This window comes from Sminthopsis crassicaudata, chromosome 1 (genome assembly GCF_048593235.1).
Source record: "Sminthopsis crassicaudata isolate SCR6 chromosome 1, ASM4859323v1, whole genome shotgun sequence".
NCBI lineage: Eukaryota > Metazoa > Chordata > Mammalia > Dasyuromorphia > Dasyuridae > Sminthopsis > Sminthopsis crassicaudata.
Window position 1 is genome coordinate 470,143,151 of NC_133617.1, and position 23,062 is coordinate 470,166,212.

At 36.0% G+C, this 23,062-nt stretch overlaps 1 protein-coding gene across 6 annotated transcripts in view; it reads left to right on the forward strand.

The window, feature by feature from the left end:
• Positions 1 to 27: 27 nt before the first annotated feature.
• Positions 28 to 23,062, forward strand: part of LOC141550378 (acyl-coenzyme A synthetase ACSM3, mitochondrial-like) — a 46,643-nt gene continuing 23,608 nt past the window's right edge. Inside the window, exons 1-3 of one of the 6 annotated variants that reach the window (XM_074280968.1) lie at positions 28 to 604; positions 4,280 to 4,405; positions 19,672 to 19,917. In XM_074280968.1, coding sequence (XP_074137069.1) covers positions 19,723 to 19,917 — 195 coding nt within the window. In that variant the 5' untranslated portion in view covers positions 28 to 604; positions 4,280 to 4,405; positions 19,672 to 19,722. The remainder of the gene's footprint in view (positions 605 to 4,279; positions 4,406 to 19,671; positions 19,918 to 23,062) is intronic. The other 5 variants (XM_074280967.1, XM_074280969.1, XM_074280970.1 and 2 more) reach the window with 5 other exon arrangements.

Here is a 23,062-nt window from a genome sequence, read left to right on the forward strand (position 1 = left end):
GGTTTGCAAAAGACGGAATTCAAATGCTTGATTGGATAGTGAGGTTCCTTAAACCCTCACTCGTCCCTTGTAATTTGCCCTTTGTCCTAATGTGATTCCGGACTAGGGTGAAGATGCTGGACTTGGGGATCACTAGTTTACGAGGGGAAGGGCTTTTTTTTTTTTTAAGCTCACTGCCCTCTGATTGGCCCTCACAGCCTGATTAAATCTCCCCCCTTTCTTAATGAAACGAAGCGCAAACCATCCCTCCTCCCGTACCTTGCAGCTCCTGGGTAAAAAGACCTTGGATTCCGCTGCTGGCTCTGTCACTTACCTGGTTTGGTGAGCTCCGTAGCTTGGGAGCGGGAAGGCATCTGGAAGTCCTTTCTAACCCCCTCATTTTACTGGACCAGACCAGCTGTCACTTAGTTGAGGCGTTCGTGCCCTCATCTGAATAGGTATCACTTTATGATTTGATGGTCTTTTCTTCGCAGCTTGGTGAGTTAGGTAATAGTTATTTAGAAAAAAAAAAAAAAAAGACTGTTAGCTATCAATCGCGCTGAGAGTTAAAACAGAACTCTTTCTTCAAGGAGCTTCCGCTGTTACGGGGAAGGCAGCAGGCAAGGTGGGGATTTTTAAATTTTTATTCCTCTTGTAACGTCTGGCTAATATTGATATAAAAACCTTTCCCGTGGGACGTGACCATTTTATTCAGCTCCTTCTTGGTACCATGCTCCTCAATCCCCCGCTTGTGAATGTTCGTAGTTTACCTGTAGAGTCTGTTTAACAAAGTTTGTAGTTTGTTCCGTGGGCGATGGATGAGAGTATGACTAAGTTTGTTCCGCTTTTATGACATTAAATACATGCAATGGTATATCATCTCCAACTTTTATGGCCTAAGAATAATGCCTAGAAATGTGTTTTATGTAAACTATGTATTTTTCCAACATAATTCTTCCTGTGAAAGGATTGTGAGATTCCTAATAGAAGTTCAGTTTTGTTTTTTGTTGGGAGGGGGAGGTTGTTTTTGTTTTTGTTTTTTTTTTTGTTTTTTTTTTTTTCCTGAGCCTGAACCTACGGGTGAGCATAATGATAAAACCTAGACTTTTAACCACAGTAATTTCTGTATTGTGGTTAATGCACAATTGGCAGCAGTTGCCCTTGAGCTCAGGAAATATTTTCTCACACAATCATAGAATAAGTGGTAAATGGTTACAAGGTACTTTGGAAGTAAGGGCACTTAGGAAAAGGTTCATGAAGAAGAGGGTACCTGACCCGGGTCTTTGAAAGAAAAGATTTTATGATGTGAACTTGAGGATTCCTTCTAGGCATGAGGGAAACTTCTTTTGTCCATTAAAATCTCAGTTTTCAAATGAAATAAGGATACCATGACTTGGTTGGGATTAAATATGTGTAATGTGTTGGGAAGGAGCTGATGGTCTGACATCTAGTCCCCGAAGTCCAGTTGGTGAAATCACAAAAGAAAGACAAAGTATTAATGTATTTAACTAAGAGCAGAGGGTTACTTTATTACCCTTGTTTTTGCATAAAGAAGCTCACTTCGGTGAAATCAAAAATCAATCTCATCCCTGATGACGGTGAAAAGCAAAATGATCAGCTCCGGGAGACTGTACAGACATTAAGGAATCGGACCTTTGCCACTTCGTAGAAAGATCAGCTATGGGAGAAGAGCCCGACTCTTGAGAAGGAAATGGCTTTTCTTTTGTACCTAAGCAGAAACTCTGCATGGGGCGGAGAATTTAGACAGGGGATTTCTCTCAGAGATTTGTTCACACAAATTGCTTAACCTAAGTGCCATCTCCTTCAGGAAGCATCTGATTCTGTTCCTGGCCTCCAAAATCACTTTGTGTTACTTTTTATTTACTATTTGTGAATATGCTTTCCTCCTAATAAGGGTATTTTGAAGAATATGCCTTGCTTTTGTATTCTTATTCCTTCTGCCTAGAACAGTGTTTGACAATCAGTGTGCCTTTATAAATGCTTGTGGATTGATTGATACTAAATCATATAAAATTGGGGTCAGGGTTAAAAGGGATCCTAGAGATCCTCATATCTTCTTGAGTAGAAGGAATTCTCTGTGGAAAAAAATCATATATATATGTATGTATGTATATATATATATATATATATATATATATATATATATACATACATATATGTTTGCAACACATAGAATCAGAGCATTGAGATGAAGGCTGAAAATAGGTTGAGGTGCTTTCACTAACAGAATGGGAAACAATCTTAACCAATTTTCCACCACATAGATTTATTTCTCTTTATCATCTCACATGCCCTTAAAACACTCAACATTCAGCAAATATTTACTAAGCTTATACTGCATTCAAACCAACCTTCTAGGTATTTTCAGAACTGGGGGGAAGGGAGGGTCTGAATCTGCAACTTCCTCGGAATAAGGAATTCCCACTGAGGAAATTCCCCCTGCCAGGGCAGAGCATAAGTTTTAGAGGGGTTCTTGGAGATTACTGAAAAGTTAAGTGACACAGGATTATACAGTCTGCCTGCTTAAGAGCCAAGACTTGATCCTATGACTTTCCAACTTGAAGGCAAATGTTCTCTTTATTAATTCTGAGAGAGATACAAAGACTAAATAAAATAGTTAACCCACCTTCTTCAATACAGTTTAGTTGGCAATAAAACATGTCCTCAAATAACTAGTCTCTAAAACAAAGCGGAGAAAAAATACATTTGCTTGTTGCTGACAAACATTCCTTCTGCTTTTGTATCATGAAGTTGTTAGGTAACAATTATGCAAGCACTTTAAATCTGCTAAAGTATAGAGAAAGGCAAGTTCATTTCCAACTGGGAGAATCGAGGAACGTTTTCTGGAAGGAGGTAGCATTTGAACTGAATCCTGAAAGGTGAGTAGAGTTCAATAGATTTGCATTTGGACATTTAGGAACTGAGACATTCTCAGTGACAGGAATGTGAGCAAATAGATGAGAAAAGTATCAGAAATAGTTTAGAAGATAATGGTCTAGTTAACTAGGTTGTTTAATTTATAAATTATATATGTGCCACTGTGCTAATAATTATATACATGTCTTACATAAAAATAGAAATTTTAAAAGGATGAGATTCCAAAAAATAGTGATCTTTGATCCTAGAGTTATTAGATATTCTTAACTTGGAGTCTCTGATTTTTTAAAAAATATTTTAATAGCTAACTATTTTAGAATAATGCATTTCCTCTGTAATCTTATGTATTTTATTTTATGCATTTGAAAACAGCCTGAGGAGGGGTCCATAGTTTTCATCAGATAAGTTCACATAAGTTATGTGAAAAAAATATTATGCAAAAAAAGGTTAAGAATGACTTCAAGAGACATTTGGTGGTACAGTGGTGATATACAGAAACTTGTGCTTTAGGAAAATCATTTTGTCAGCAGTTTGGAGTGAAAAGAGGCATTGGGAAAGATCAGTTAGGAGGCCATTACAATAGACCAGGTAAAAGATGATGAGAATCTGAACTAGTAGTGGTCATGTGAACAAAGAGAAGAGGACATATGTAAGAGTACTGTAGAAGTGACAATGACAAGACTAGACAACTGACTGAATGAGACTGAGAAGATCTGGTTAAAGCCAAGTTTTTCAGTGAGTAGAGGAATAGTGGTAACCTATATAAAAATGGAAGAGTTTGTGAGAGGGATAGATTTAGGGAAAGAGATAATAAATTCTACAAAACAGTGAAATCGATCCATTTCTGTTCATTCTGTGCAATTCACTGATCCCTCCCAAAAATTAACAAGAAGAGGTGGCACTCTTATTCATCACTGTCTTGAATGCTTGCTCTGATGGCGGACACCTACTTTAATCATGAAGTAATCTGGGTGGCAGGATGTTGGTATGTTGGTATCTCAATTGGAGATGCCCGAATTAAGGGTATCATCACCCTAAAGAGCCTAGTTCAACAAGAGAAATGCTGGAAGCTTACCCAGCCATGAAAGGCCAGCAACAGAAGGAACTCAAGTGAACTCAAGTCAGATTGCATTGGAAACAAGACCCACAATTGGCTATGGTGAAGACTGGGATGATAAGTGATATACTAGTAAATGTGTAACAACTAACTCTCAAGGAAGAAAAGTTTAATCTTATTATTAAAAATGTTTAAAGTCCAGACCTTCAACAACAACAAAAATCAAGCAAATGATTAGACTTGGATTGATTGGACTTGCCTAGAATTCTATCCGTCCTTACCTCCTAGATTTGTAGTACAAAGTATAAAATGCTAACATTGACTTTTTAACACTTGTTTCACAAGCAGCCTGACTGTAACACAACCTTGAAGGTGACCTCTCCTACCATTCTCCAATTAGTCAAGCCACTGCCTCCATTTTGGATACTTCATCATCTTTGGAAACTACTACATTATATTTCAGAGAACAAGGTAAAGGATAGTAGGGTAAAAGATTGAACCTAAATTGTGGAAAACCTTAAATACCAGGCTAAGGAATTTGGGCTTTATTTAAAAGGCCATGAGGGGGCAGCTAGGTGGCGCAGTGGATAGAGCACCAGCCCTGAATTCAGGAGGACCCGAGTTCAAATGTGGTCTCAGACACTTAACACTTCCTAGCTGTGTGACCCTGGGCAAGTCACTTAACCCCAACTGCCTCAGCAAAAAAAAAAAAAAAAAGAAAGAAAGAAAGGCCATGAAAGGATTTAATAATGGGATGGTGTGGATCAGATCTCTAAATAAAGAGGATTAAGATGCTTTCGATATATAAAATTGGATTGTACCCAGTTCATAGGTTATTGCAGTAATATAAGCAAGAGTCCAGGACCTACATTAAAATAATGGCAATCAGAATGAAGAGGAGGAGACTAATGCAAAATATGTTGGCCAGAGTAGAATAAATAAAACTAAGCAACTGATTTGACTTGCCTCAAATGAACTCCCTTCTTATCTCCATCTAAGAGAGCTTCATGTCTTCCATTAAGATGCTCAAGCACCATATCTCCAAGAAATTTTTCCTAACTGTACTCCCCAAATTAACTTGGGTATAGCTACTCTGTATTTTGTTTGTCTTTAACTCTGTGTGGTATCTATTTTTACCATATGTTTTTGTTGTTAAGTTGTTTCAGTCCTGTTCTGCTCTTCATGACCCCATATAGAGTTTTCTTTGCAAAGATACTGGAATTGTTTGCCATTTCCTTCACCAGTAAATTAAAGCAAACAGAGGTTAAATAGTTTTCCCAAAGTCATACAGCTAGTAAATCCTACCTCAGGTCTTCCTGATCTAGGCCTAGCCTGCTATTCCCTGAACCACCTAACTGCCTCCAATACAAAGATTCAGAGAGAAGAGTTAGAGTTGGCTATGAGCTACAAAGGTGGGACCAGTGTGTATGTGAAGAGAAATAATGTGTAAAAAGCCTGGAAGGGTGGCTTTGGACCAGCTTGTAAAGGACATTAAATGGCAAATAGGAATTAACAATTGATCCTTGATGTGATGAGTCTATAAGTGAAGTGACATGGTCTCAGGCATGTGCTTTAGAACAGTCACTTTGGAATGGTGAGAAAACCGAGACAGGGAGAATAATTAGGAAGCTATTTCAATAGCTCAGTCAAGAAGGGAAGCAGTCCTGAATTAGTGTGGTAGCAAGGCAGCAAAGGGAAGGGGACAAAAGTGACAATATTTGGCATCTACTTGTGGAGTGAGAGTGAAGAGCAGAGGATACTAAGATTTTGAACCTAGATAGGAAGGATGGTGACACCTTGAACCTAAATAAATATAAATAGAGTCTGCCTGCCTCAAATCTCTCCTCCATCCAATTCACTCCAAAGCACAGGGTCCAACCACCTGTCACCTCCAGGATCAAATATAAAATCTCTTTTGGTTTTCAAAGGCCTTCATAAAACCGACCATCCCATTTTCAGTCTTCTTACATCTTACATTTCCCACCTCTTCAATTCAATGACATAGGCCTCCTGGCTGTTCCATTAAAAAAAAAAAAATCAATTCTTATTTCTAGACATTTTTACTGGCTATCCCCTTGGACCGACTGGAGTGTTCTTCCTCTTTATTTCTACCTTCTACTTTCCTTGTTTTCCTTCAAATTCCAACTAAAATCTAATCTTTTACAGGAAGCCTTTCCTAACCCCTCTTAATTCTAGTACCTTCTCTCTGGTAATTATTTCTATTTATCCTGTATAGCTTGTTTGTACATTTGTTTGCTTCTTATCTCCCCCAGGAGATTATGATCTTTCTCTCTGAGGACAGTGACTGTCTTTTGCTTCATTTTTTATTTCAGTTTTTAGCAGAATGCCTGGCATATAGTAGGCACTTAATAAATGTTTATTGACTGACTGAAGTTGAGAAGAGAGGTGAACTTGTGGAGGGCAAGAAAATTAGGTCTATTTTAGACATATTGAATCTGAGCCACCTATAGAAGCTGAACATGGAAGCCATTACCTATGTGTCCACACTCCAGCACCAATATGATGAGCCTCTTGGGGCCCAAGTAGGAAAAGGAACAGGTCAAAACTCCCATGCTGATAAGTAGTGGGATCAGGCCCACAGTGCCCACTGCTCTTTCCACTCAGATGAGATATGGAGATTCAGTTTCAAAATATAAAACCAAAATGGATGCCTCTAGGAGAGTAAGTTTGAAATATTGGTAAGTGTGGCAACTTGCAGCTGGGAGAGAGATTAGGACTAGATATATAGATAGAGAATAGGACATCAGACTGAACTCAGGTACACCCACATAAAGGGAGCTGAATATATATGATAGTCTAGCAGGGAGAATGAGTAAGAAGAGGTAATATAGATGGAAGAATCATTGGAGAGCAATGTCATAAAAACTCAAGAGCAGGGAGAGAATCAACCATGTCACATTCTGCAAAAAGGTCAAGAAGATTAAAGATTGAGAAAAGGCCACCCAACTTGGCCAGCAAGAGATCAGGAGTACTTTTGAAGAATTTTCAGGTAAGTAGTGAGTTTGGAAGCTAGACTAAAAAATGGTTGAAAAGTGAATGAGAAGAGAAGAAATTAAGACATTGAGGATAAATAGCTTTTCCCTTGAGTTTTTACTAGTCCTTCTACTCACTCCAATTTCCAGCCAAGTTGGGTTTATTTGACTTTTCCTAGATTATCTTATCTTGCCTTTTCACATCACTCAGTTTTTCTTTCATAGAGATGATGGCTAAGGTCTCCTTCAATTCAAAATCCCATAATCATGAGGAAACATTTTATTAAGTCTGTGAACATTTGACAATATTAACTCATGTTTTGACACTATCTCTCTGAGCTGCTGCTGTTACACTGTCACCTACAGAGCAAAATTCAATGAAAGGTAAATCTGTTGTAGGCACCATCAAGGGAGTTGCTGGACTATCAACATGACATTTTTATAACATGATCTTACCTCAAAAATGATCCCAAAGAAGAAAATTGATGGTAGCATTATCATAAGCCTTCAATTAGTGGCACAGCAGATAGAACACCAGCTCTGAAGTTTGAAGGACCTAAATTTAAATCTTACCTGAAGACACTAGCTGTATGAGTCTGAGCAAGTCACTTAATCCTGGTTGCCGCATTTTCCTCGTCTGTAAAATAAGCTGGAGAAGTGCCCAGATGAGAGAAAATACAGGACAGCCAAAATAATGTAAATTTAAAATCATTTATTGCTAGCTAGCAACTGTACCCCACCAGAATAGGGGAGTCAGTATCAAGCGATTTCAGAGATTTATAGAAAGAGATATAAAAGTTCCCTAATACATTTATCATACTAAAGGACTTTCATCCTAGATGGGAAGCAAAGGTTATCACACTAAGGGTGCCATTGCCAGATAGGCAATAAGACAGTATTTAGGTCTTAGGTTTTTTTAGAGCAGCATATCTGGGGGTGTAAAAATACCATCTACATTAGGGTGTAAAGAGCTAGTAACAAACTTCTAATTACAGAGTTTCAAGATTATGTTTCTCATGGTCCAGAGGGATGTTCTTCCACTTCAGAAGGAAATGGCAAACCACTTCAGTATTTTCAAGACAAAATAAATGGGGTCCTGAAGAATCAAACATGAAAACAGCCAGTTATACAGAATGCATATTTACAGGCAGCAGCCAGGTGGCATGGAACTATGCCACATAAAAGGAGATGAGGAAACTGAGCTGAATTTCTCCAAGCATAATTGGTTTATGAACAGTGATACCTATAACTTAACAAAGTGGGTCAGATTGATCCCCTCAGGAAGGCCCCATTAGAAGAGAAGCAGGAAGGGAGAAGCTTGGATCTTATGATTGGCTACAGTGAGGAAAGTAGATTGACCTTCTGGTGAGGCTACTCATAGTCCTCTCAATCAATCAGGGAATATTCATTGTTTTATTGGCCTTGCTGGCCTCTTGTAATCTTGGCTTACAAAATCAGAATGACCCAGGTAGTGGTCTCATTGGGAGAGCTCAAACCACCCCTAATGATACAGAGATGGACTAGGACAGATGAACTGAGAGTGTGAGGAACTGCTTAAGCAAATTAATGTTTACTGAAAACAAACAAATCCCAGGTTAAACTGGTTAGTCAACATATCCAAAGGGCTAATTGCATGAATTATAGCAGCACTCCCTTTCAAACACATGTTGGTACCAATTCTGCCTGGGAGAGAATGTATTCTTGAGCAAGGTAAGTTCAGGTAAATGCTAAAAATTATAAAAACAAATCAGCATAAAATTCATCACATTGTAAAATCAATACAGTAAAAAAAAAAAATTAGACGCAATATTAATTTCTACCTTTTCAAAAAACAAAAGGCTTGGAGTTATGAAAACCCAAGTTTGGATCCTACTTCAGATGTTCCCTAGCTGAGTGATTCTGGGCAAGTCACTTGACTTGTTTATCTCAGTTTCTTCATCTACAAAATGAGGATTATTAATAGCATTTGCCTCCTTTATTGTTATTAGGATCAAATTAGTTAATTTAGAAATTAAGAAAGCCCTTTGCAAAGGGCATTTTGCTAAAGTGCTACAAAAATAAATACTAGCTAATATTATCACCATTTTACCTTTGGAGAACCAAGGGCTCATTAATTTATCATAGCACTCAGAAAATCAATAAAGGAAACAAGATGAGAACTTTGTTCTTCTCTCACAAACTTTTTTTGCCACACAGTTGTAGATCAGGATAGGAAGGGACCTCAGAAGCTGTCTAGTGCAACTGCTTCATTTTATAGATGAGGAAACTGAGGCTGTAGGAGTTTAAATGCCTTGGTACTTATATTGAGGTACAGATAGTAAAGTTTTAGAGATATGATTTGAACTCAGGTCCTCTAATTCCAAAATTGTTTTCTTTCTATTCTGCCATACTATTTTTATGATATATAAACTCACAACATCTGTTATAGTGAGAAGTGAAATAACCTGTTAATTAGCTGAATTTGTTATTATGTAGCAAGTTGCATGGTTATTTTTGACATTGTGTAAGTACCAGCTTCAATGTAGTACAGAGTGGTTGTGTGAAATTCATTGTTGTTCAGTTGTGTCCAACTCATCATGACTCCATTTGGGGTTTTCTTGGCAAAGTGTTTGTGGTTATTTCCTTCTCTAGCTCATTTTACAGATGAGGAAACTGAGGCAACCAGGACTTAAGTGATTTGCCCAGAACCAAACAGCTAGTAAGTGTCTGAGACCAAAAGTAGGTCTTTCTAACTTAAGGCCCGGTGCTCTATCCATGGTGCCACTTAGTTGCTCATGATTGTTTGAAAACTGCTTTATAAATCTTTACATCCTGTGTAAGCATGCACTGATACTGTTAATCAGCATTCTTTGTCATAGAGTTGAGAGGATCAAATGAAACAACATACACAAAAACTTTGCAAATCTTAACACACTATATAGATGTTTGTGGTTATATTTTTATGATTAGTATTTAGTTTTATCAATCTAGTCCTTCATTTAGGGCACTCAAAATTCCAATTTTTAAGGTTATATTTAAAACTTAGGTAATATAAGAGACAAGCAAATTTTTTGGCTTTTAAAAATAGTATTTTTGTTTTTGTACATATAAAACCAATGCAGACAAGATTAAAAGGGAAGCAATAAACTGGGGGGAAAATTTTTAAATTCAAGGGTTCTAAAATATATGGAGAATTGACTCAAATGTGTAAGAATTGAAGACATTCTCCAATTGATAAATGGTCAAAGGATATGAACAAGCAATTTTCAGATGAAGAAATTAAAACCATTTCTAGTCATATGAAAAGGTGCTCTAATTAATTACTGACCTGAGAAATGCAAATTAAGACAACTCTGAGGTAAGACACCTCTCCAATTGGCTTAAATGTTAGGAAAAGATAATGACAAATGTTGGAGGGATGTGGGAAAATTGAGACACTAATACATTGTTGGTGGAGTTGTAAAGTGATTCAGCCATTCTGGAGAGCAATTTGGAACTAGTGCAAAGGGCAATCAAACTGTGCATATCCTTTGATCCAGCAATGTTTTAATTGTGCTTGTATCCTAAAGAGATCATAAAGGAGGGAAAGGCACTCACATGTGCAAAAATGTTTGTGGCAGTCCTTTTTGTAGTGGCAAGAAACTGGAAACAGTGGATGCCCATCAGTTGGAAAATGGATTAATAAGTTATGGTACATGAATGTTATGGAATATTATTGGTTTCTAAGAAATGACCAGCAGAATGATTTCAGAGAGACTTAGAGAGATACATGAACTGATGTTAAGTGAAATGAGCAGAATCATTTCAACAGCAAAATTATACGATGATATAATAGACATGGCTCTTTTCAACAAGGGAATGATTGAAACCAGTTCCAGTGATCTTATGATGAAGAGCCATCTACATCCAGAGAGAGAACTGTGGGAACTGAGTGTGGATCACAACATAGCATTTTCACTGTTTTTGTTTTTTATTTGCATTTTGTTTTCATTCTCATTTTTTCTCCTTTTTGATCTGATTTTTCTTGTGCAGCATGACAATTATAGAACTATGTATAGAAGAATTACATATGTAACATACATTGGATTACTTGCTGACTAGGGGAAGGAATGAGAAGAAGGGAGGGAAAAATTTAGGACACAGGGTTTTATAGGGGTGAATTTCAAAAATTATCCATGTATATATTTTGAAAATAAGACTACAATTAAAAATAATAGTAATAAAAATACATTTGAATCAAAAAAAATTTTTTAAAGTAAAATGTATTTTCCAATTATATGTAAAGACAATTTTAAGCATTCTTTTTAAACAATTTTGAGTTCTAAATTTTCTCCTTCCCTCCTTTCCCTTCCTTTTCCCCTTCCCTCAGATGGTAAGCAATATGGTATTTTTTTTTTTTTTTTTTTTTTTTTTTTTTTTTTTTTTTTTTATTTTTAATTTTTTATTTTATTTTATAATTATAACATTTTTTGACAGTACATATGCATGGGTAATTTTTTACAACATTATCCCTTGCACTTACTTCTATCAGATTTTTTCCTTCCTCCCCCAACCCCCTCCCCCAGATGGCAAGCAGTCTTATATATGTTAAATATATTACAGTATATTCTAGATACAATATATGTGTGTAGAACCGAATTTTTTGTTGCACAGGAAGAATTGGATTCAGAAGGTAAAAATAACAGTTTACATTCATTTCCCAGTGTTCCTTTTCTGGATGTAGCTGGTTCTGTCCATCATTAATAAGTTGGAATTGGATTAGCTCTTCTCTATGTAGAAGAAATCCACTTCCATCAGCATACATCCTCATACAGTATCATTGTTGAAGTGTATAATGATCTTCTGGTTCTGCTCGTTTCACTCAGCATCAGTTGATGTAAGTCTCTCCAAGCCTCTCTGTATTTCTCCTGTTGGTCATTTCTTATAGAACAATAATATTCCATAACATTCATATACCATAGTTTACCCAACCATTCTCCAATTGATGGACATCCATTCATTTTCCAGCTTCTAGCCACTATGAAAAGGGCTGCCACAAACATTTTGGCACATACAGGACCCTTTCCCTTCTCTAGTAGTTCCTTGGGGTATAAGCCCAGTAGTAGTATGGCTGGGTCAAAGGGTATGCACATTTTGATAACTTTTTGGGCATAATTCCAGATTGCTCTCCAGAATGGTTGGATTCTTTCACAACTCCACCAACAATGCTTCAGTGTCCCAGTTTTCCCACAGCCCCTCCAACATTCATCATTATTTGTTCCTGTCATCTTAGCCAATCTGACAGGTGTGTAATGATATCTCAGAGTTGTCTTAATTTGCATTTCTCTGATCAATAGTGATTTGGAACACTCTTTCATATGAGTGGAAATAGTTTTAATTTCATCATCTGAAAATTGTCTGTTCATATCCTTTGACCATTTATCAATTGGAGAATGGCTTGATTTCTTATAAATTAAAGTCAATTCTCTGTATATTTTGGAGATGAGGCCTTTATCAGAACCTTTAACTGTAAAAATTTTTTCCCAATTTGTTACTTCCCTTCTAATCTTGTTTGCATTAGTTTTGTTTGTGCAGAAACTTTTTAATTTGGTGTAATCAAAATGTTCTATTTTGTGATCAATAATGGTCTCTAGTTCTCCCTTGGACACAAACTCCTTCCTCCTCCACAAGTCTGAGAGGTAAACCATCCCATGTTCCTCCAATTTATTTATGATTTCGTTCTTTATGCCTAAATCTTGGACCCATTTTGATCTAATCTTAGTATGTGGTGTTAAATGTGGGTCCATTCCTAGTTTCTGCCATACTAATTTCCAGTTTTCCCAGCAGTTTTTGTCAAATAATGAATTCTTATCCCAAAATTTGGGATCTTTGGGTTTGTCAAAGATTAGATTGCTATTTTTATTCACTATCTTGTCCTGTGAACCTAACCTATGCCACTGATCAACTAGTCTATTTCTTAGCCAATACCAAATGGTTTTGGTGACTGTTGCTTTATAATATAGCTTTAAATCAGGTACACTTAGACCACCTTCCTCTGACTTTTTTTCCATTAGTTCCCTTGCAATTCTCGACCTTTTATTCTTCCATATGAATTTTGTTGTTATTTTTTCTAGGTCATTAAAATAGTTTCTTGGGAGTCTGATTGGTATAGCACTAAATAAATAGATTAGTTTGGGGAGTATTGTCATCTTTATTATATTCGCTCGGCCTATCCAAGAACATTGAATGTCTTTCCAATTATTTAAATCTGACTTTATTTTTGTGGCAAGTGTTTTGTAATTTTGCTCATATAATTCCTGACTCTCCTTTGGTAGATATATTCCCAAATATTTGATACTATCGACTGTTATTTTGAATGGAATTTCTCTTTGTATCTCTTGCTGTTGGATTGTGTTGGTAATGTATAAAAATCCTGAGGATTTATGTGGATTTATTTTGTATCCTGCGACTTTGCTAAAATTCTGAATTATTTCTAATAGCTTTTTAGCAGAGTCTTTGGGGTTCTCTAAGTATACCATCATGTCATCTGCGAAAAGTGACAATTTGATTTCTTCATTTCCTACTCTAATTCCTTGGATCTTTTTCTCGGCTCTTATTGCCAAGGCTAGAGTTTCTAGTACTATATTGAATAGTAATGGTGATAGTGGGCAACCTTGTTTCACTCCTGATCTTACAGGGAAAGGTTCTAATTTATCACCATTACATATGATGTTTACTGAAGGTTTTAAATATATGCTCCTTATTATTTTAAGGAATAGTCCATTTATTCCTATACTCTCAAGCGTTTTTAGTAGGAATGGATGTTGGATTTTATCAAATGCCTTTTCTGCATCTATTGAGATGATCATATGGTTTTTATTAATTTGATTATTAATATGGTCAATTATACTAATAGTTTTCCTAATATTAAACCAGCCCTGCATTCCTGGTATAAATCCCACTTGGTCATAGTGTATTATCCTGGGGATGATTTTCTGAAGTCTATTTGCTAATATCTTATTTAAGATTTTAGCATCAATATTCATTAAGGAAATTGGTCTATAGTTTTCTTTCTCAGTTTTCGATCTACCTGGTTTAGGTATCAGTACCATGTCTGTGTCATAGAAGGAATTTGGTAGGACTCCTTCAATCCCTATTTTTTCAAATAGTTTACATAGCATTGGAGTTAGTTGTTCTTTAAATGTTTGGTAGAATTCACCTGTAAATCCATCTGGTCCTGGGGACTTTTTCTTAGGAAGTTGGTTAATAGCTTGGTCTATTTCTTTTTCTGAGATGGGACTATTTAAACTACTTACTTCTTCCTCTGTTAATCTGGGCAAGCTATATTTTTGAAGGTATTCTTCCATTTCATTTAAGTTATCGAATTTATCGGCATAAAGTTGAGCGAAATAGCTCCTAACTATTGTCCTAATTTCCTCTTCATTAGTGGTGAGTTCACCCTTTTCATTTTCAAGACTATCAATTTGCTTTTTCTCTTTCCTTTTTTTAATCAGGTTTACTAAGGGTTTGTCTATTTTGTTGGTTTTTTCATAAAACCAACTCTTAGTTTTATTAATTAATTCAATAGTTTTTTTACTTTCAATTTTATTAATCTCACCTTTTATTTTTTGAATTTCAAGTTTTGTGTTTGTCTGAGGGTTTTTAATTTGTTCCTTTTCTAGCAATTTTAGTTGTAAACCCAATTCGTTGGCCCTCTCTTTCTCTATTTTATGCAAGTAGGCCTGTAGAGATATAAAACTTCCCCTAATTACTGCTTTGGCTGTATCCCACACATTTTGGTATGATGTCTCATTATTGTCATTTTCTTGGGTGAAGTTATTAATTATGTCTATGATTTGCTGTTTTACCCAATCATTCTTTAGTATAAGATTATTTAGTTTCCAATTATTTTTTGGTCTATTTTCCCCTGGCTTTTTATTAAATGTTATTTTGATTGCATTATGGTCTGAAAAGGATGCATTTACTATTTCTGCCTTACTGCATTTGATTTTGAGGTTTTTATGCCCTAGTATATGATCAATTTTTGTATAGGTTCCATGAACTGCTGAGAAGAAAGTATATTCCTTTCTGTCTCCATTTAGCTTTCGCCAAAGATCTATCATATCAAACTTTTCTAGTATTCTATTTACCTCTTTGACTTCTTTCTTATTTATTTTGTGGTTTGATTTATCTAATTCTGAGAGTGCAAGGTTGAGATCTCCCGCTATTATAGTTTTGCTATCTATTTCCTCTTGCAGCTCTCTTAATTTCTCTTTTAAGAATTTAGATGCTGCACCACTTGGTGCATACATGTTTAATATTGATACTGCTTCACTATTGATGCTTCCCTTTAGCAGGATATAATGCCCTTCCTTATCTCTTTTAATTAGATCAATTTTTGTTTTTGCTTGATCTGAGATGAGGATGGCTACTCCTGCTTTTTTGGTTTTGCCTGAAGCATAATAGATTCTGCTCCACCCTTTTACTTTTAGTTTGAATGTCTCATCCTGTTTCAGGTGTGTTTCCTGTAAACAACATATAGTAGGATTCTGACTTTTAATCCAGTCTGCTATCTGCTTCCTCTTTATGAGGCAGTTTGCCCCATTCACATTTATGGTTAGAAGGACTAATTCTATATTGCTTGCCATCCTATTAACCCCTGCTTATGCTTTTCCCCTTTCCTTCCCTTTTACCCTCCTATCCAGTATTAAACTGGTAAATACCACTTGCTTTTCACAGCCCTCCCTTTTTAGGATCCCTCCCCCACCTTAAAGATCCTCCCCTTATTTTACCCCTTTTCCTCGAAATTACTGTATTCCCTTCCCCTTAGCTTACTCCTTCCCTTTCACTTTTCAATGAAGTGGAAGAAGTTTCACCATAAATCGAATATGTCTATTGATACACGCTATGTTCATCTCCCTCCTTTCTTTCTCTCAGATATAATAGGTTACCTTTGCCTCTTCATGAGATGTAGTACCACCACTTTATACTTTTTTATGATATAATCTCCTTTCCACCTCTAGTTTCTAAGACAAATTGTACATATGTTCTTTACATATTTTTTTGACAGAAGTATAGTTCTCAAGATTTCTTTTTACCTTTTTTAGAAGTCTCTTGAGTTCTGTATTTGAAGATCAAACCTCTTATGTAGGTCTGGTTTTTTCATCAAAAATAGATGGAATTCATTTATTTCGTTAAATGTCCATCTTCTTCCCTGGAAAACGATGCTCATTCTTGCTGGGTAAGTTATTCTTGGCTGCATACCAAGTTCCTTAGCCTTTCGGAATATCATGTTCCAGGCCCTGCGTTCTTTTAATGTGGATGCTGCTAGATCCTGTGTTATCCTTATTGTGGATCCTCCATATCTGAATTGTTTTTTTCTAGCAGCTTCCAATATCTTTTCCTTTGTCTGATGGTTCTTGAACTTGGCCACTATATTTCTTGGCGTTTTGATTTTAGGGTCCCTTTCAGTAGGTGATCGATGAATTTTCTCAATGTCTATTTTACCCTCTGTTTCCAAAACGTCTGGGCAGTTCTCTTTGATAATTTCCTCGAAAATGGTGTCCAAGCTCTTTTTTTCCTCCCATTTTTCAGGGAGTCCGATTATTCTCAAATTGTCTCTCCTGGATCTGTTTTCCAGGTCTGTTGTCTTTCTGGTAAGGTACTTGACAGTCTTTTCAATTGTTTCATTTCTCTGGTTTTGCTTGACTCCCTCTTGGTTTCTCCTTGAGTCATTCATTTCTACTTGTTCCAGTCTAATTTTCAATGATGTATTTTCTTCACTCACTTTTTTTATATCTCTTTGTAATTGTCCAATTGAGTTTTTATCTTCTATGGAATTTTTTTCCATTTTATCCATTTTATTTTTTTGAGAGCTGATTTCTTTTTCCAGCTCTCTAATCCTGTTTTCCTTGGAGTTGTTTACCTTTTCCAGCTCACTAATCCTGTTTTCCTTGGAGTTGTTTACCTTTTCCAGCTCACTAATCTTGTTTCTCAATGATTTGATTTCTTTATCCATTCTGTCTTTGAATGCATGGGATGACTTCTCCAGGCTCTCTTGCCAAGCTTCCCTTTCCTTTTCCCATTTCTCTTCCAGCTCTCTTGTGAGAGCCTTTTTGATTTCCTCTATGAGGTTCTTTTGTATTGAGGAGCAGCTTATATCCCTCCCAGGGGATACATCTGGGGACATTCTGTTCCTAGTCTCCTCAGCATTTGAAGTCTGCTCTCTCTCCACACAGAAGCTGTCAATGGTTAGAGCCCTTTTGAATTTTTTGTTCATTTTGTCAGAGTAGGAATCAAAGAAAACAAACTGACAAGAGAAACAATTGGTCTGTTTTGCGGGGGATAGGGCTGGATGTTATTAATGGGCTTCCTCTACAGACTGGGGGTAGGGCAGCAGAGAGCCACTAACAGAACAGCAATGACTGTACTGAGTCTGCGCTCTGAGGCTCTGAGAACGCACCGAGTCAGTCCAGGTGGGGGTTGGGGGTGGCCGGGCTCTGAGAGACACTGGCTTTCTGGGGTTTTAATCTTCACCTCCGGTGTTTACACCCTCTCCACCGCTCCTGGCTTGCTGCCAAAACGGAGCATCCACACTGGGGCAAAAGCCCTTTCACAGAAACGGCAGAGATCACACCCCTCCCCCTCAGGTCTGAGATGTGTGAGCTGCCTGTCTTGCTCTGGCTGTCTGCCCTCAGTCTGCGCCCAGTCTGATTGACCCTCCCCCGAACAAACACAGACCTTTTCTGGCGACTTTCAAGGATGTCTTCTCTTGGTGATAATTTGTGGATTTCTTTCTGGGTCAAGCATTAAGTCAGAGGCTTGTCATGAAGTAAGTTCTGAGAGAATACGAGGAGCTCAAGCAGCTGTCTGCCTCCACGCCGCCATCTTGGCCGGAAGTCCCAGCAATATGGTATTTATGTGCAATCATGTAAAACATTTCCATATTAATCATGATGTGAAAGAAGAAACAAACCAAAAGATAAAAAAATGAAAAAATATAGTGAAAATAGTATGATTCTATCTGCATTCAGATTTTATCAGTTATTTTCCATCATAAGCCCTTTGGAATTATTTTGAATCATTTTATTGATGAGGAGAACTAAGTCATTCATCATTGATTGTCACAGTGTTGCTGATACTGGGTGTACAATATTCTGGTTCTACTCAGTTCACTTTGCATCACTTCATTTAAGTTTTTCTAAATTTTTCTGAAATTCATCTTATCATTTCTTATAACTCAATAATATTCATTACAATTATAGACTAAAATTTGTTCAGCCATCCCCCAATTGATAAGCGTACTCTCAATTTCCAATTCTTTGTCACAACAAAAAGAGTTGCTATAAATATTTTTGTATATTGTAGTGCCTTTCTCTTTTTTATGATCTCTTTGAGATATAGACCTAGTAGTGGCATTGAAAGGTTTGGGTTTTTTTAAGTAGTATTTTATTTTTCCAAATGCATGTTTAGATAGTTTTCAACATTAACCTTTGTAAAACCTTGTGTTTCAATTTTTTCCCTCTTCTCTCTTCTCCCCTCTCCTCAAGACAGCAAGCAATCCTATATAGGTTAAACATGTACGGTTCTTCTGAACATATTTCTATATTTGTCATGCTGCACAAGAAAAATCCAATCAAAAGGGGGAAAAAAACATCAGAAAGAAAAGAAACGAGCACAAAAAAAATAACAAAAAATGAAAATACTATGCTTTGATCTATATTCAGTCTTCATACTTCTTTCTCTGGATGCAGATGACACTCCATCCTAAGTCTATAGGAGTTTCCTTGAATCACCTCATTGTTGAAAAGAGCCAAGTCCATCACAATCATCATCAGATAAGCTTGTTGTTATTGTGTCTCTTGATTCTTCTCACTTCATTTTGTATCAGTTCTTTTAAGTTTTTCCAGGTTTTTTTTTTAATTCACCTGCTCATCATAGCTTACAGCACAATAGTATTCCATCACAATTGTATATTACAATTTGTTCAGCTATCCCCCAATTGATAAGCATCTTTCCAATTTCCATTTCTGTTACAATAAAAAGAGCTGCTATAAATATTTTTGTACTTGTAGAAATCTTTCTCTTTTTTATAATCTTTTTGGGATACAGATTTGAGAGTGGTATTGTTGATGCAGAGGATAATTATAAATAATTTCTACCCTCCTCCTGAACCATTAAGGATATAATCCTCCTTCGAGGATTTTCCTGTTAAGTTGTTAAGAGTTTAAGTACAGTTTTAATAGCTCTATCATATTTAACTCTCAGGTAAAATCAGTCAAAGATGAACATGTCCATGCATGGCCTAGAAAGTTGTGTAGGTTACTAGTCTTAAAATGAAAAGCTTAAAACATATTCTTACTATGTTGCTTATGAAATATAGAATTTTTATCATCATTTGCAGGCCACTTATAAATACTTAATAGCAATCGTAATTATATGTTGAACTGCTTTCGGTTTCTTTATTTGTAGGTTATCTATTGTTGAAAGTTTTTCTTAACATTGGTAAACTGTCTTTAAAATCCACATAGGAAAGCTATCCTGATTATATGATAGCTAGTCTCCGGCCTTGTTGAGATAAAATCTATGGTAGAATGTTATTGACTTATTATAGTGTTTTTGACTCTGTGACCCCATTTGAGGTTTTCTTGGCAAAGATACTGGAATGGTTTGTCATTTCTTTTTCCAGCTATTTGTCAGATCAGAAGGAGTTGCTTTGGGTGTCTGATGATAGACCTCAGGACAAGGATTGCATTTGAATATGAATTGCATTATCTGTCTTTTCAGACACATCCTGAATACGAAATCATCCAATTAGATTGATACCATCTCGACACCATGAACGTTTTACTTAGAATACAGTGCTTCAGGATCCCCAAGGTGTCCATGAGATCATTCCACAAAGATTATGGAGTATCAACCCCTCAGAACTTTTCTGATTATGAATCCATCAAACAAGGTTGCAAAATAGAGGTACCAGAGTATTTCAACTTTGCCAAAGATGTAATGGATCATTGGGCCAAGATGGAGAAGGTATGGGATCCCTGCCTTGAAGGATGTGAATAATTATGGCAAGAAAAAAATTTTTGTGGTTCTTTTGGGAATTCCATAAATCTTCAGGCCTGACGTTGTTTCAGGTTAAAATAGATATCAATTAGCTAAGCAATTTGAATGCTAAATAGTAACCATCTATGTAAGTATGTATTGATTTTCTTATGCACACAACTAGAATATGTTATTGGGAAATACAGGGAAAGTAAGGAAGGTATAAAGGCATGCTTTATGCCTTCAGTAGATTCACAATCCAGTTGAAAAAACAAGGCTAAGGCACATGAAACAATATGAGAACAAGAGAAGACTTGACCAAATATTAAGTGGTATGGCATGATAGGATCTCATAGAAGGATCAAGAGTCCAGAGTAGTCTTATTCATAGAATAGGTAGCATTAAAGATTTGTCTTATAAATAGGAAAAACCCGGGTTTGAGCCTTACCTTGAAAACTTAATATTTGTATGGCTATGTGCAAATTGCCCAGTATCTCCAAGCGTCAGTTTCTTTAACTGTAAAATAAGTTAAATAGTAAGAGTGCCTACCTTCCAAGATTAATCAAATCACATGAAATAATTTATACAAAGTGCTTTGCAAATTTTAAAAAGCAACATAAATATCAAGAATTACTAGAAAAACTCCATTGTATAATGGATAGAAAGCTTGCCTCAAATTTAGGATGACCTGGGTTCAATTTCACCTTCTAAAACATATTGGCAGCATATCCCTAGACAGGTAACTTAACCTCTGAATGTTTTAGGCAATTCTCAAATACTATATATTTCAGAACATTTGCATGGAAAATGATTAATCATAGTTCTAGACTCCTCCCTGCCAAAAAAAAAAAAAAAAAGTTTAAATCAATTGTATATATAGGAAATAATACTGTACAATAAATCCCAAAGCTGTACTTTATTCTTTGTCTTTGAAACAGATAACTGAACAGAGCTATTTCTACTCATTTTGTACTGCTTTTGTTGTTCAGTTATTTTTCAGTCATGTCTGACTCTTCCTGACCCCTTTTTGGAGTTTTCTTGGCAAAGGTACTAGTGTGGTTTGCTATTTCTTTCTCCAGCTCATTTTACAAATAAGGCAAATAGAGTGAAACGACTTGCTCAAGGTCACACAGCTAATGAATGTCTGAGGCTGGATTTTAATTCAGGAAGATGAGTCTTCTTGACTGCTCCACCCCCTAGCTGCCATCAAGTCATAATTATTTTTATAGTCTCCCAGCTATTCCCACTTCAAACATCCTAACCACCTGTAAAATATAAATTCCCAAATTACCAACTCTAATAAAAGAAATTCTCCAAAGATTCAAGGGAAGGAAACAATTGGAAAGTCAAATTCACTGAGAATGGCTTCTGTTTCATCTTTCAGTTGGGAATGAATCCTCTGCATTAAATTTCTTTACAACAAAACAATTTGGTTTTTTCATAGAAAAACAGCTTGGCACAGTGAGCCTCAAAGCCAGGAAGACCTGGATTAGAGTACTGACTCTGACACACATGGGATTGTGACCCTAGTTATTACTTAACTTCTTAGCACTCTCTCTTATTCCAAGCTTCAGACAAGATGTTGACCTGTATTGATAGTGGGAGTTTCTAGCATAAATGAAATCACAAATCCAGTCCCTAAATGCTGCAGAGTTCTTTATGGCCACTAGTTTATTATTCAATACAGAGAAAATATACCTATGAGAGGCAAGCAGGTATTAATTCAGGTTCATTGCTGGAATGAAATGACTCAGAGATCTTTCATTAGTTGGCCAAATTAGGTTTATTTAGCCATAGAATTGAAAAGATATTAAATAGGGATAATTCAGTGTTTAACCAGCCTCTCCTAGTCTTTATAAAGAAATTCATCAGATCTCCAGGGCAGAGTATGGAGACTCTTGTGGTCTTAGAACATCTGCCAAGTTTGAATGATTCTCACTCATATTTTATATTTTATGCCCTTAAGTGAGCTGGACATCAATACAATCAGTGTGTACCAAGATCAGAAACAAGGGCTTAACAACAGCTTGGGCCCTAGACTACTCAAATCTCAAAGTCAGCTTTGTTGCCTTTCACAGAAAAATCTAGCCTATTAATATGAGAGATGGGTGGGGGGTGGTGTTGTGGAAGGAATCCTGGTAGTCAGTGATTTTATCACAATGCCATTATAACAAATGCTCTCTCTTTTTTTAAAAAGACAATTGTATAAGATTCATATTCCTTCCATTGCACATATATGTGTTATATACAAATTGGTAATATAAGTTACTATGTAAATTTAATTCATTTTCTGATTTATTGTTCCTGAAGATACTTAGCGTATTGAAACAAGTTGGAAATTATAACCTAAAGCATTTAAATATTGAATTGAAAATAATGCCCATTTTAATCAGAGGAAAATTCAAATGAATGTTTAAATATTTTAACAAACTAGTAACAAGTAACAAAAACAAATGATTAATGCAATTCATTATGCATGTACACAAATAGAGGATTCTTTCTCCCCTTTGATAATTTTTCCCACAAAGGCGCAAAATTTTTAAAAAGTTCTGACAAATATCTTAAAGAAATCGTAGTGTTCTTACTATTTAAGATCTGTTACATGAACTATGACTTACAAAATTATTGATTCAAATATAAAAAAACAATTGAGTATTGGGTGGATGGATAATGAGTGCTAATAAAAAGAAAAACTATTTAACTGTACTATTTTCATGGTCCTGAAAATGACCTATAGAAACATTACCAGAATAAACTGACTATTCTATCATAAAGAGCTTTGAGAAGTCTGGTTTTATGAAAGAGAAGAAAAGAATTATGAGTCTTTTTCCTTTTTAGTCTCATTGGATTGGAAACATTCATTTTTAAACACATATCCTTGTGCCCAATTTATTATCTTCAAATTGAGTATATACCCTGCCTTATATAATTAACTTCACAGTAAGCATTTTTGATGCAATATGTAGAGGAAAACAGAGGGAAAGAAGTTCATCAGGGAGTCTTGATCAACTAAGTTCAACAGAAATGATGTCTCTTAAGAGGAGTAGGATAAATACATCATGAGAAGACATTGGAAACTTCTGTATGCCAAAGGTGTAAGCTGCTTTGGCCACATGTGTTTCCTATGTGTGCC